This window comes from Perca fluviatilis, chromosome 15 (genome assembly GCF_010015445.1).
Source record: "Perca fluviatilis chromosome 15, GENO_Pfluv_1.0, whole genome shotgun sequence".
NCBI classification, from domain to species: domain Eukaryota; kingdom Metazoa; phylum Chordata; class Actinopteri; order Perciformes; family Percidae; genus Perca; species Perca fluviatilis.
Window position 1 is genome coordinate 5,111,399 of NC_053126.1, and position 12,628 is coordinate 5,124,026.

The 12,628-nt window shown below is 40.3% G+C and overlaps 1 protein-coding gene across 1 annotated transcript; it reads right to left on the bottom strand.

Moving 5' to 3' along the window:
• Positions 1-73: 73 nt before the first annotated feature.
• Positions 74-12,111, bottom strand: LOC120575081 (casein kinase I). Its single transcript, XM_039825686.1, has 11 exons — positions 11,891-12,111; positions 8,696-8,786; positions 8,329-8,439; positions 7,468-7,616; positions 6,365-6,593; positions 5,064-5,234; positions 4,709-4,857; positions 4,315-4,510; positions 3,101-3,240; positions 2,143-2,210; positions 74-2,042 (listed from the first exon to the last, which is right to left on the bottom strand). Exons 2-10 carry the CDS (start codon positions 8,769-8,771, stop codon positions 2,178-2,180), a joined length of 1,254 nt encoding a protein of 417 aa, XP_039681620.1. The 5' UTR covers positions 8,772-8,786; positions 11,891-12,111; the 3' UTR covers positions 74-2,042; positions 2,143-2,177.
• Positions 12,112-12,628: the final 517 nt, after the last annotated feature.

The window sequence follows — 12,628 nt, forward strand, 5'->3', positions numbered from 1 at the left end:
TAAAACCCCATCACACACACACACTCTCTCACACACTCTCACACAACAGTAAGCAAAAGCTGAGAAAGAAAGGTCAGTTGTGAGCAACATTATTCATTTTTATTACTTCATAAAATATACACAAATACTGTTGTAAATAAAGTGTGTTAAAGAACTGTACAAGATATCAGTACACAATACATAAAGTTAAATCCCCATCACCTCAACCTCTTCTATACCGTTCCCAACAGTTACAATGCTACTGGGTCATGGTGGCCTGTACAAAGGTAATTATACATACACACACACACACACACACACACACACACACACACACACACACAATTTACACATCCCTGCATTTGCATCGGTTATGTTTTCCTTTGAATGACATCATCAAAGTTGCTGGAGGTTAAAATCCAAAAGGTGACATCAAACTATTAGCATATCATTTTTGCAGAAGGAATATTAAAAGCCCTATTTATTATAAGGAGGTGGACAACCTTTGAAGCACAAGAACAGAAGAAGAAAGGGACAGGCAAAAAAAATAACCTGAACAAACAAGCTACTTCTAATAAGTTACAGGAAGATGAAATGAAAACAAAAATAAGAACAAAAAAGGACAAAGTTATTTCAGACCCATAAAAAATAGTTTAACATAAATAGCAGAGGGGATAAAAACTATCTACAAACAGACAAAATGAACAAATTGTATTTTTAGCAGGGATTCCCTGTATCACTCTCTCTCACACACACACACACACACACACACACACACACACAATATTTGATGACCCAGCTCGCAAAGTAACAGTAGCCTATCCCACAATTTAGTACTTTAAAATGCCTAAAATTCTGAACCCAGCCCCAATTTATGTCATTAGTATACATTTTTTCAACTTTATGTTGTAAAACAAATAACCACATTTTGGCTTTACATGGAAATAAAAAAATATTTACAGTGAAGTAAACATAAAAAAAAAAAAAAAAATCATTGATATCCCATCCCCCTAAGAGACTTCCCCAAAAGAGCCTGCCTACTCCCCTATGACCTCCAATAACAAAAAGAATTAAAAAATAAAATAAAAAGGTAACATTTAGAACAATCATAAAAATTGCAGCCACTATTTGTTAGCCAAAACGGGCAGCTATGGTCTCTGGTCAAATACACTGAGGATTTCCTGAGGACCATCCCTCAAGACTTGGGAGTATGTCTTTGCAATATCTATGTCATTCTTCACCTTACCCGCCCACATTAAAACCAAAGAAAACACGCAAGTCCAAACAGGCAACATAAGGGGTGGTGGAGTTTTGGTGAGTTTTGAGGGACAGCAAATAATCACAACATGGATGAAGGGGGCAAGCAAGCACCAACTGCTACTTCACCAGAAACATTACTCTACAACAGCTAAAACATCACCTACTTATCCTTTTCAAAGTCGCCTTTCTTCTTGTCCACTAGCCTCTCACCTACCGCTCCCCATTTCTTCATATTTTAGCTGTTATTTCTCTCAGAAAGAAGCAAAGAAAGGAAACTCATAACAAGCTCCAATTTAAGATATCCTCATACAAGATGACACACTGAAATGTTGCGGTGTTTAACTGGAAAAAGAAAGAAAAATTAAGATAAATCTTTACTAAGCCTATTATTAATCACTAAGTTGACCTATGACGAGAATCATGCGTGTGTCCCTGATACAGTTTTGCTTCTTTGATGCAAACAGATCTTCACATTTGTCAGACAGAAGGTACTGAGGGACATTTTTTAATGAGTGGAGCAGGTATGAGCAACCATGGGAGTAAAAATGGTGTAGGACTGTCACTCATTTGCTTTTTGTATTGTGGGGACGGTGGTGGTCCACGGTTCAGCAAAAAGGGTCCATTAAAGAGTGCGTGTTGGATACTGCCATGTACTTCTCTGGATCCTTTAAAGAATTACGGTCCTTTAAAGATTTACGGTCCTTTTCCAAAGATCCATGTGTCCATTGGCAATCATCTTTTCATAAAACAAGGTAAGAATAAAAAGGAAAATAAAATCGGAGCGATGAATATACCTTGCAGCCCTGCAAACAGTGGAGCGAGTCATTAGAGAAGGCAATGTATTAATGGGTGGGGTATATTTGCAGTCAGCATGTGAATACATGAGTGAAATGAAGACCTCACCTGTCAGTTTCATGTGCATGCAGAGCCAAATAATTCTACTTCCCCATGTGCTCAAATGGCACGCTGACCTGCAAATGAAACAGAGTAAAGACTCAGTGGATAATAAACTATTCTGACAACATCGCCAATTGATTTCATCAGACATCTTTAGTACAGGACTAACTACGACACATTGTTCACTTAAAGCGCCCATATTATGCTCATTTTCAGGTTCATAACTGTATTTTAAGGTTGTACCAGAATAGGTTTACATGGTTTAATTTTCAAAAAACACCATATTGTTGTTGTACTGCACAGCTCTCTCTCACTGCTGCAGATCCTCTTTTCACCTGGTTTCTGTTTTAGCTACAGAGTGAGACATCTTTTCATCTTCTTCTGTACTATCTTTGATTGCACTCGCACATGCTCAGTAGCTCAGATGTAGAGCATGTCAGCTAGCTAACTCTAGAGACAGTAAAAGAAAGCCTGTTTCTCCAACTTTGGTCAGTTACAAGGCAGGATCAGCTGGGAGACTTCTAAATGAGGGCGCACATGTAAGTAGTTCTTTTGTAGATTATGGTGAACTTGTGTGTGTTGTAGCAGTGCTTTGCTATTGAGAACAACGTAGCATGCTAGCGTTAGCCGGCTAACGCTAACGCTACGAGCTAACGGTTGTGGTTAGCCAGCTCATTTCGGACTGTGACGTCACAGTCCGAGCCGATTTTGAACAGCTCACCAGGAGACTGAAGGCAGGACACATTCAGAAACCGTATCTCACTCAAAACAGCATGGATGGATTTTTTTCAAAGTGTGTATGTGTGTGGAAGCACCAGAGAAACAAAAGAACACCCCAAATCCCAGAAAAAAAATGTTTTTTTTCATAATATGGGCACTTTAAACACAATGTTATAAATTAATGTTTTTTTCCCTTCCATTAATGCAGTGGGTCACACCAAAGGGGCCGAGAGGGTTTTCTCACCTGTGATGTGGAAATTCTGGATTGGTCATGACGGGCTGTGAGGTCAGAGGACGATACGTTGGCAGGAGCCCCACGGTGGAGCCGCATGCTCACCTTCCTCTCCCTCTCTGCGCGAGAAATTGCACGAGGTGACGTGTTCCCTGAAATTATGTAAAAACAATTGAGAATTGACCACGTGTGATGCAGATAGCTGATATTTAAGAAAGGCATTTTTTTTTTTTTTGCCGTGTAAGTATAGTAGTGTTCTGTTCTGATGGACAGCAGGAGTTTGAGTCAATTGATAGTTTTCACGTGACATCACAGCACTATGGGAACGCCCACCTGGAGGGCAAAAAGAAGCTGCCCGCCACTGCCCGTGAACGAGTCGGCTCTGCTTTTACCACACTGTAGCCTAAAATATCAGATGGTTGTTGTTCAACTGGATGCAAGCCTATACTCTGCTCCCTGACACTTCCCTCTTCCCTGCCGGTCCTGTATTCTACGTAACATAACATAACATATATCGCTATCGTTATGTAGCTAAACATCGCTAAATTAGTTCACAGCTCCGGCAGGGACGTAACGTTAGCCGTTTATACAGTGGAAGTAGACAAATTACCAACTAGCTAGCTTTGCAGTCTGCTTATCACCTCCTTTGAAAAGGATTATAGTATATTTTACCACAGCTTATTTTAGAAAGGCCATGGCAAGAAAACGTGTAGATTATCAAAAAAAGAAGTTGGATCATAGAAGTTTGTTACTGACTGCCGGTGTTAGCTAGCGTAACTAAGGTTAGCACGCTAGCGAGCTATCCTTTACCCAAAATTGTGTCCGATCGCAGACAAAATCAAATGGAATCCAACAGCACATTATACAATGTAAACAAAGACACGTTTTGTTCTTTATGAAATGAGCAGTAGTGAAAGTTACGACATCATGTTATGATTGAGTGTAGCTAGTTAGCTAGCGAATTAGCTAACTGTTTAATTAATTACACTTCATAATTGAAAAAATTGGGTGCTGTATATTGGTCAAATGTGCCTAACACTTGCAATTTGTTAGTATGCATTTTTATTTTTTTGTCTTTTGAGAGGTGATCTGAACACTTGTGGATTGTAATAGAGAATAACTTGACAGGCTTGTACAGCAGCTCTATGGAATTCCCAGTGTGTTTTGCCCTCCAGGCTCGGCAACAGTCACATGACTGAAAACTATGAATTCAGCAGAAAACTCACCAGACTGCTGAACCCGTGAGGCAGGGTTAGAGATGGCCTGCTCTGGCCCATTCCTGACTCTGTTGGCAGCTGCAGGGTTGGGACCTGGGGGCAGGCCCCGCGATGCAGACCCCCTCGGGGCTCCTCCGATACGCTCATCCCGCTCATCTCCCGTCCTCCTCTCCCGATCCCCATCCTCGGCTGTCCGACTGGCACCCTGATAGGAGAGATCAGCCACATTAAAGCGATTCCAGTAACAAAATATAGCTTTGAATTAGCTGTATTCTATTGTAAGCCGTTTGGAAGTGAGGTGTATTTTAGCAGTGTGTTTTAGCACTGTGATGAAAGAGTTAAGTGGCAGCTTGGCAACCCAGCAAACATTAATACTTCACTTCGAATCACTCTGTGAACTTACAAATTTGAGCATGTTCCAGTCAAAGACATAGTCGTAGGAGAAACCCTGACGGTGGAACAGATTCCTGAAGAGCTGTCGTAGGTAAGAGTAGTCTGGCTTGTCATCAAAACGGAGTGAACGGCAAAAATTCAGGTATGTGGAGAACTCAGCTGTAGGAGAATACATAAGCAAAACAGTAATGAGGAGAAACTCAGAATGCACAACAGCAATCAAAACACAAAAATCACAGTGATTAGGTAACCTTTGCATTGTTAAGTGTTCAATTCCATACTGAGAAAACCTGCAGCTGCAGATAATTGCAGAACTACAGAAATGTTCCCATTATACCCAGAAGCGCCACAGAAACGTCACTTACAAGGGTATCCTTTGCAAAGAACCTCGATGGGTGTGGACATTTTCTTCTCACTGATTCGTTCATACTTCTGTCTCTTGGTAGCGGCCTTGAGTCCCTGCCAGGGGAGGGAGCCCAGGTTGAAGTACATGAGGACATAGCCGAGAGACTCCAGGTCGTCACGTCTGGACTGCTCTGTGGACAGAAAAGTGTGAGAGTGAAGAGTGAGAAACTGAAGGATGTTTGCTCAGTGCTACAACAAAGGATCTATTTTATTCACTATCTGTGAGTTACTGAGGTGGGCACTTTCCCCTGCATGTTCTGCCAATCCCCATTTCATCTAGAATGCTGATTTTTCTGACCCGATAACCCCGAAAATAATAAATAAGGTGTTCCTGTGACGCTTCTTACTGAGAAACTTGTGGAACACTTGAGGGTATGTTTCTTTTATTTATTGAAAGCAAAGGAAAAGAAAGCACTTCCTGAACACAGTTTATATTAGGATTTCAAAAGTGGAAGCAAAGTATGGACTTCACACTTACTTACTGGATGATTAAGTTCCAACTTCAATGCATACTTTAACAGTTAAAACCAAGACTCCTAAAAAACTACTTAATACATTGATTGATTGAAGTAAGGATCCAGTAACAGGCTACATTACACCTCCAGGCTATGGATGAATGTCATGCAGAGGGAGAAAACCTCATAAGAAGCAGAATTTTCGTTAGCAACACGACGAGGGCTAACACTCTTATAGATACAATGAAATGGGACTCATTGAGTGAGACACTAAGGTAGAGAAGTGGCATATCGTTTTTTTTGTTTTTACAAAATTCATATCGTCTTTCTATTTTGACTGACAATTTTGACTAACATTGTATCTTGCTGTATACTTTAGACTACCTCTCCGCCATGGCAGTAGTACATAGAATGTAAACAAACATAAATCCCAACAACTCTAATAGGCTTTCCAGAAAGCTTTAACACTGGGGCTATAACAGAACTGCCTGACATCGTGTGTCTGTTTTCTGACGATCTAATCCAATGTTGTGCATGAGGGGCCAGACCTTTCTGTTGTCCCAGCTGGTCTGGATTCCCCTCCACTCCCCCTATGTGTGAGTGCTCTGGTCTATGTTATGTGTAGTGAGGTCTGCATGTCTAAAATGATGGTCATTGTTGTTTTGTTTTCTTGTCTTTTGTTGTCAAAAATGCCTTGCAATTTCTGCTGCAACCTAATTTCCCCACAGGGACAACAAACAACAACAAGTAGCTAATCTAGCACCACTTCATAAGAAAAGTAAGCAAATCTGATTTTTGTATCTTACCGATTCCAAGATGTGTGTTGATGGAGGCGTAGCGCGCTGTGCCAGTCAGGTTTTTATTCTCCCTGTAAGGGATGTGCTGGTGTGTGCGGGCATCGCGGTACTTTTTGGCCAGGCCAAAGTCAATGATGTACACCAGGTTACCCTTCTTGCCAAGCCCCATTAGGAAGTTGTCAGGCTTAACATCCCGATGGATGAAATTCTTGGAGTGGATGTACTCAATGCGACTAATCTAAAAGAAGATAGGGGAGACAAAGAGTGGCAATATTGTCAGGTTCTGCAGCACACAACATAATAATACTTTGGTACACAGAAAGGATACATTTGGGGGAGTCATGGTGACATGAAAACACGGCCACAGGGTCACATTTGACATGCTGTCAAACCAGCACTGTCCTTGTGTTTACTAATAAAGTTTAAGCCACAGAGAAGCAGTAGGTGCACTCAATACATACAATACCTTGAGCAAACTAAGGCATAAAAGGAGGACAAGGGAGGACAGCAGGATATATATAAAGACAGGACAAGGGAAGGTGATGACCCCAGGATATAAGTGGCGAGTCAAACGCCCATATAGAGGACTGACACAGCAACTCTGCTGCAGTTAGAACAAAAGGTGAGAGGAGTTGTGTTTGAAAGGGCTATGCATGAAATGAAGTAGCTAGGCCAGCACAGTCTACGAAGAGGGCTGAATTATAAAGTACACTGAATGCACCAGAGTAGTGCAGACTAAGACATCTACAATCTTAAAACCACCTTAGGGGATCATGTGCAATGTTTTTATATATATATATATATATATATATATATATATATATATATATATATATATATATATATATATATATATATATATATATATATATATATATATATATATATATATAGATATAGAGAGAGAGAGAGAGAGAGAGAGAGAGAGAGAGAGAGAATACATAAAAGTCAAGTAGATCATGCACATGACTTATTGAGATCATAAACATTATGTGTCTATACTCTACTTGTAAACACAGAACGTTTCACACAGTGCAATCTTAACTGAGGGGATTGTGAAACTGTCCAGTTCTAATGCCTGTGACTTTATTACACAAGGGTTTGGGTCGTACCATCTGGTCTGCCAGAAGCAGGACCGTCTTTAGGCTGAACTTCCGGGAGCAAAAGTTGAAAAGGTCCTCCAGACTGGGACCGAGCAGCTCCATTACCATCACGTTGTAGTCTCCCTCTGCACCACACCACTTTATCGATGGAATACCCACTAGAATACACACAGTCAGCGTAACGTTTGTTAAACCTGTTTTTACTGGTACACGTACAATTCAACATTTGCCATGAAACTAGGGCTGTGCAATTAATCGAAATGTTATCGTGATTATGATTTTGGCTTCCAATGATCACAAAAACAGAATAATCGAGAAAAACAATTATTTAGCTTTGCAAGAAAACTTATTTTCTCTTGTGTTCTGAATGAAATAAAGTTTAAATGGGACAAATAAAGGCAATTTTCTGTGTTTTTTTTATTGTTGATTTATTTAACTTTTTCCACTGTTTTTAAGTTCAATAATTGCAACATCTTTCCAGAAGTCAACGAGTAATCGTGTTAAATTATCGTGATTTCATAATTGACTGAAATAATCGCGATTATATTTTTTTCCATAATCGAGCAGCCCTACATGAAACAAATTTTGCATCAAATACAAATCTCTCTTCTTTTTTTTTTTTAAACATAGTAAATTTTGCACAAGACATAATTTCTTGAAAATGCCTTGTGGTTTCACCTAAGATGGATTTAAGTAGATCACAACAATTGGAAAAGATGACAATCATTCAGTGTTATTGTTAAAATAATTAATTGTACATCTTTCCAGCAGGCTTAGCATGGTGCACACTTCTATAATATTGCCAGAGACATACAAAATTTGATAAGGAATGCTTTATAAAAGCCTGTCGAGGCAATATTCACTCCTTACCTCCTCCTTGCATCATCTTGTAGAACTTGCTTTCAATGTGCAACTGTGGGTGTTTGGTCTTCACACATTCCAGCTTGATGGCTACCTCCTCACCAGTGGCAATGTTGGCACCTGGGGAGACACACACAAAAGTACAAGCACAGCTGTAAGCGCCATTGCTATTGCACCTGTACCAGGCAAACGATGCATGAATATGAAGGAAAATCAGGAACGGTGCCCATATAAGGGGAGAAATAAAAAAAAAAAGGGTACAGTATGAAAAGAAAAAACATCCAGAAACTTATGTGAAAAGATCCTTAACAGGGGAGACACATGCAAAGTTGGGTAAGACATGCAAAAACAAAGAAACGTGTCAGTTTACACTTACCAAGGTAAATGTCGCCAAAGGAGCCACTCCCTATCTTCCGCCCGAGCCGGTACTTGTTCCCCACTCTCAGCTCCATGTTTGCGAGTCACCACTGTCACCAACAGACAAATGGAGATGATTGTAAGAAGGCAAAAGGACAAATGACCCCATGCTAGCTCATCTGGGCTATGCCACTTTTCTCCCTCACCACTAACTCGGAAACATTATAGGATGAGCTACTGTACAACTCAACTGAATTTCACTTATTTCCTTGACTTTCTCCGAATGTTATGATGAGGGAAGGTTTTGTCAAGTGTGTCAGCTGCTCACATGATGATCCGTCATTTCCAGACACACTGAACTGGCCATGTGTTTGTGTGAGAATGCAGCCTGAGCAGAGCTAGTTGATCAACAAACAGCTGTCTGGCTTCCAGAAACACACAATTAGATTTGTAGGACTGGGAGGGCGCAATAGTTGCAGTGAGGTCAGCAAAAGCAGGGAAGCGAGGAGAAATAAACACGGCAAAATGAGGGCTACCTAGAAATGCCAGTTGCCACTCGGAACAGGAGTGGAACAAAATCAAATGCTGCATAAGAACTAAGACTTGGCACACACACACACCGGAGGAAATGAAGTGCAAGAACTGAAGAGCTGAACTGCATGTGATGCTGGAGCAGGATCATCATTTATTTAGTACGCTCTCTACCACGCCACATTGTGCAGCCACTGCAAAAGCAGGACTAAGCTCTCCACTGTTCTGTACTAGCACTGCCAAGGGAGGGAAGGCATGAGCGGCTGCGGAGCGCTGGCTGGCTTTATCTGTGTCAAGGCCCTCAGACAATTCTGTGCAATGAACTTCAGAAAGCAAAGTGCTGCCGAGAATGTATCAACGCAGAGCATCCTTAATCAGAAAGATTTGCCTTCTCATCACTAATTTGGGAACACTATGTGAACAAACAGTGCCCTATATAGCAACAGTGGGCCCTCGTTCCAAATGTAGCATTGCTGCATCTTCAAATAACACTTCCATTCATGTTACCTATTGTCAATTGTATAAGGAAATATATGACATAGCCCATATTATTGTTACTGCCTCAATACCGATCCCCTATAGAAATAGTCTCCTGACAATTCAGAAATTGCAAAAAAACGCATTTTAAGAAACCTCAGTTTCGTGTAGGGGTGGGGTAAAAGAATCGATCCAGCCAAGTATTTTTTCATCCAATTGAAGTGAGATGAACAAACAAGAGACATTTTTCTTTTTAGATAAAACAGATGCTGACAAAGTTTCCTTTTGGGGACATAATTTCAAATTGTAACCAATTTGAAGTTGGAAAAAGTTTAATAAATTGCATTATATAATGCCAGAATATTGCAATATGTTTAAAATCGCAATAATATAACAAAAGTATCTAATGCTATCGTATCGTGAGGCCTCTGGTGATTCCCACCCCTAGTTTTGTGGACATGCCAACGCAAGTTAGCAAAAGAGTCAAATTCTGCAGGACCAGTCCTCTGCATCCAGTCTGCTTTCATCCAGAACCTTTTTTATTACACAACATAAATTATCCCAGAAGTTACTTTCCTTGATTGTAAGCACTTGGATTAAAAGAAGAGCTGCAGACACAAGGTCTGTTCTAAAAACTAATTAAACAGTGATGCTGGCTGACTTACTATCATCTTAGATCATCTGAGTCTTGTTAAAGGTGAACTCAGGTGTATCTCAATACAACATGCATTGCATGGCCCCTTTTTCACATGGAAACATCAACTGAAAACAATATGTTGTAAGATGTAGACCCTAGACCTTGTCAACTCTAGCTGATGGGAGGACAACCTGCCATAGTGGATGTGATGGAGGCAGATGGATTTGGGTTAATAAAGTGTTAGGTTTCATTACACCAAGAGGGGGTCTCACGTGCTGCCGCCAGGGACCAGATTTAGGGAGCGACATTCATCACAAGGGTACACCGTAAGTGTACATTGATAAACTGCTCGGTACAGGAACTGTGACACACAATTTTAAACTGCACAGTGTTTTAAGACTGTGTCCATGTGGTTCTCGCTTGCATGGACTCGTGATAATTCTGAAAAAGCTTAGCAGTGACGAACTTAGTATTGCAAAGACGCATCGTGAAAACTATGTGCAATGTGAAGAATACATTATTTGAGGTTTCAAAGATGGCCTGTGTGATGTGAAGTAAGTGGAAATAGGCTACTATTGCAACTGAAAACGCACCATGTGCTATTAATGGCAGTAAAAGGTCTACAGGACAGTGGACTGGTTAACATGTTACATTATACATATCTGCTGGTTAGGAGCAAGTCTTAAGAGGTCAGGAGGAGGTACACTGTGGTTAAACAGTCTATACATCATTATAAATCACCTGAATTCCAAGTGTGAAATGTTTCTTTATACGTAATCAGTCAGACACACTTGTGTAGAAATTGTCATACATGGCAGTGACAAAATAAGACCTCTTTAGGAGAGAAATCCAAGGGTCAGAGACCCAAAGCCAGAGGATTTCACAGTCACATGAAAACTGCTACGCCTCTCACACTCTGGCAGCTGTCACTCTACAATCAGCTTGTGTGTTGCACACCCGAATCTAAATTCATGCATCAATACAAACAGGACTTGCAAAATTAAGTTACAGTTTAATATATTTTTAAACGGCAATGACAGATGTCAGACTACGTTCCTCTTTCCTGATTGCAATTTGATGAGAAGAAAGACAGCTATGATTTAACGTTACGTTACTATATTTGCTACAACTATTAGCTACAGTTCATAAAATCTAACGGTTATGTTTTAAAAGACTAACTTGTAAGATATGCAGGCGCTTTAACGAACATTGAAGTACCAACCGAAGGCATTTAACGTTACGTTAGTTCACTGTTAGCTGCTAAGAGTACGTTAAGCTAGTAGAAATACGATAACCGAACCGTGATACGTAGCTAGATACTGAACCATGACTATTTTCGAAATTAAAAAGGGAGCTTTAAATGCGTACGTTACATTATACTTCGCCACATTTTGTATCATAGTTATTATAACCGCACCCATTTGTGTACTGGACTAGCCTGTGTAGATAGCCATCCCTACAACTAGCCCCCTCCCCCCCTCCTGTAAGCTGTGAATACGAGACTCTGATACGGCCGAATCAGGTCCCTTTTCCCCCTTGGTTTCTTCGGTTCCGCGACCCACCACTCACCCGATATTGGGTTCGTCCGAGAGCTGGTTCAGTGGAGGTTCTGATCCGATAGTTGTCAGTCGGACAGGGGCCTGGACTGAAGAGGATTGGAGCGGATTCTGGCGGCTCTCATACCCCCAGCTCTTTGCTCTGTCGTCGGTTGCGCTCCCTGTTGATAGTCCCTGAGAAGCTTCAGCAGCACTGGCGGCCGTTCTCTCCACTCGAGTCTGTCTCCCCCTCTCGCTTATTACTTAACAACGCGCCTGTTCACAACGTCGATGATGTCATTCTCTGGACGTCAGGACACAGTCATTAAAGGAAAACCTCACACCTAAACTGCTCCTTCTTCTATTATATATTATACATTTGACCTTTCACTTACCAATAAGATTAAGGAAGTAGACATCAAAATTATACACAATATATATTCTACAAAAAAATTAATTCTTAGATATTGAAAACAAACCAGAATAGCTCAGCATTTATTTGACCATTGTATACATTAAATTACTTTTTGGACTCGCATTAAACATTTTATATCATAATACCAAAATTTAATTTAAAAATATAATTTAATATTTTGAACATAAGAAATTTACCTTATCATTTAAACTTATTGGTTTAATTTGGTAAGTTTTAATTAAATAAATGCTAAATAACAAATGTTAAGCCTAATTTTCCAGCCAATAAGGATGCAAAAGCAATAATGTTTAGTTGCCTTCGAGTCAGATACGATTCATCAGCTGGAGCACCAAATAT

Bases quoted from the DNA above. Each gene is read 5' to 3' on its own strand.
- LOC120575081 (XM_039825686.1), bottom strand. From the start codon at position 8,771: ATGGAGCTGAGAGTGGGGAACAAGTACCGGCTCGGGCGGAAGATAGGG. The intron at 4,511-4,708 runs GTAAGTTCACAG...CTCTCCTATCAG, and splicing joins ACTGGAACATGCTCAAATTT to GGTGCCAGTCGGACAGCCGA. The intron at 2,211-3,100 runs GTGAGAAAACCC...TTTCATTTGCAG, and splicing joins CCAGAATTTCCACATCACAG to GTCAGCGTGCCATTTGAGCA.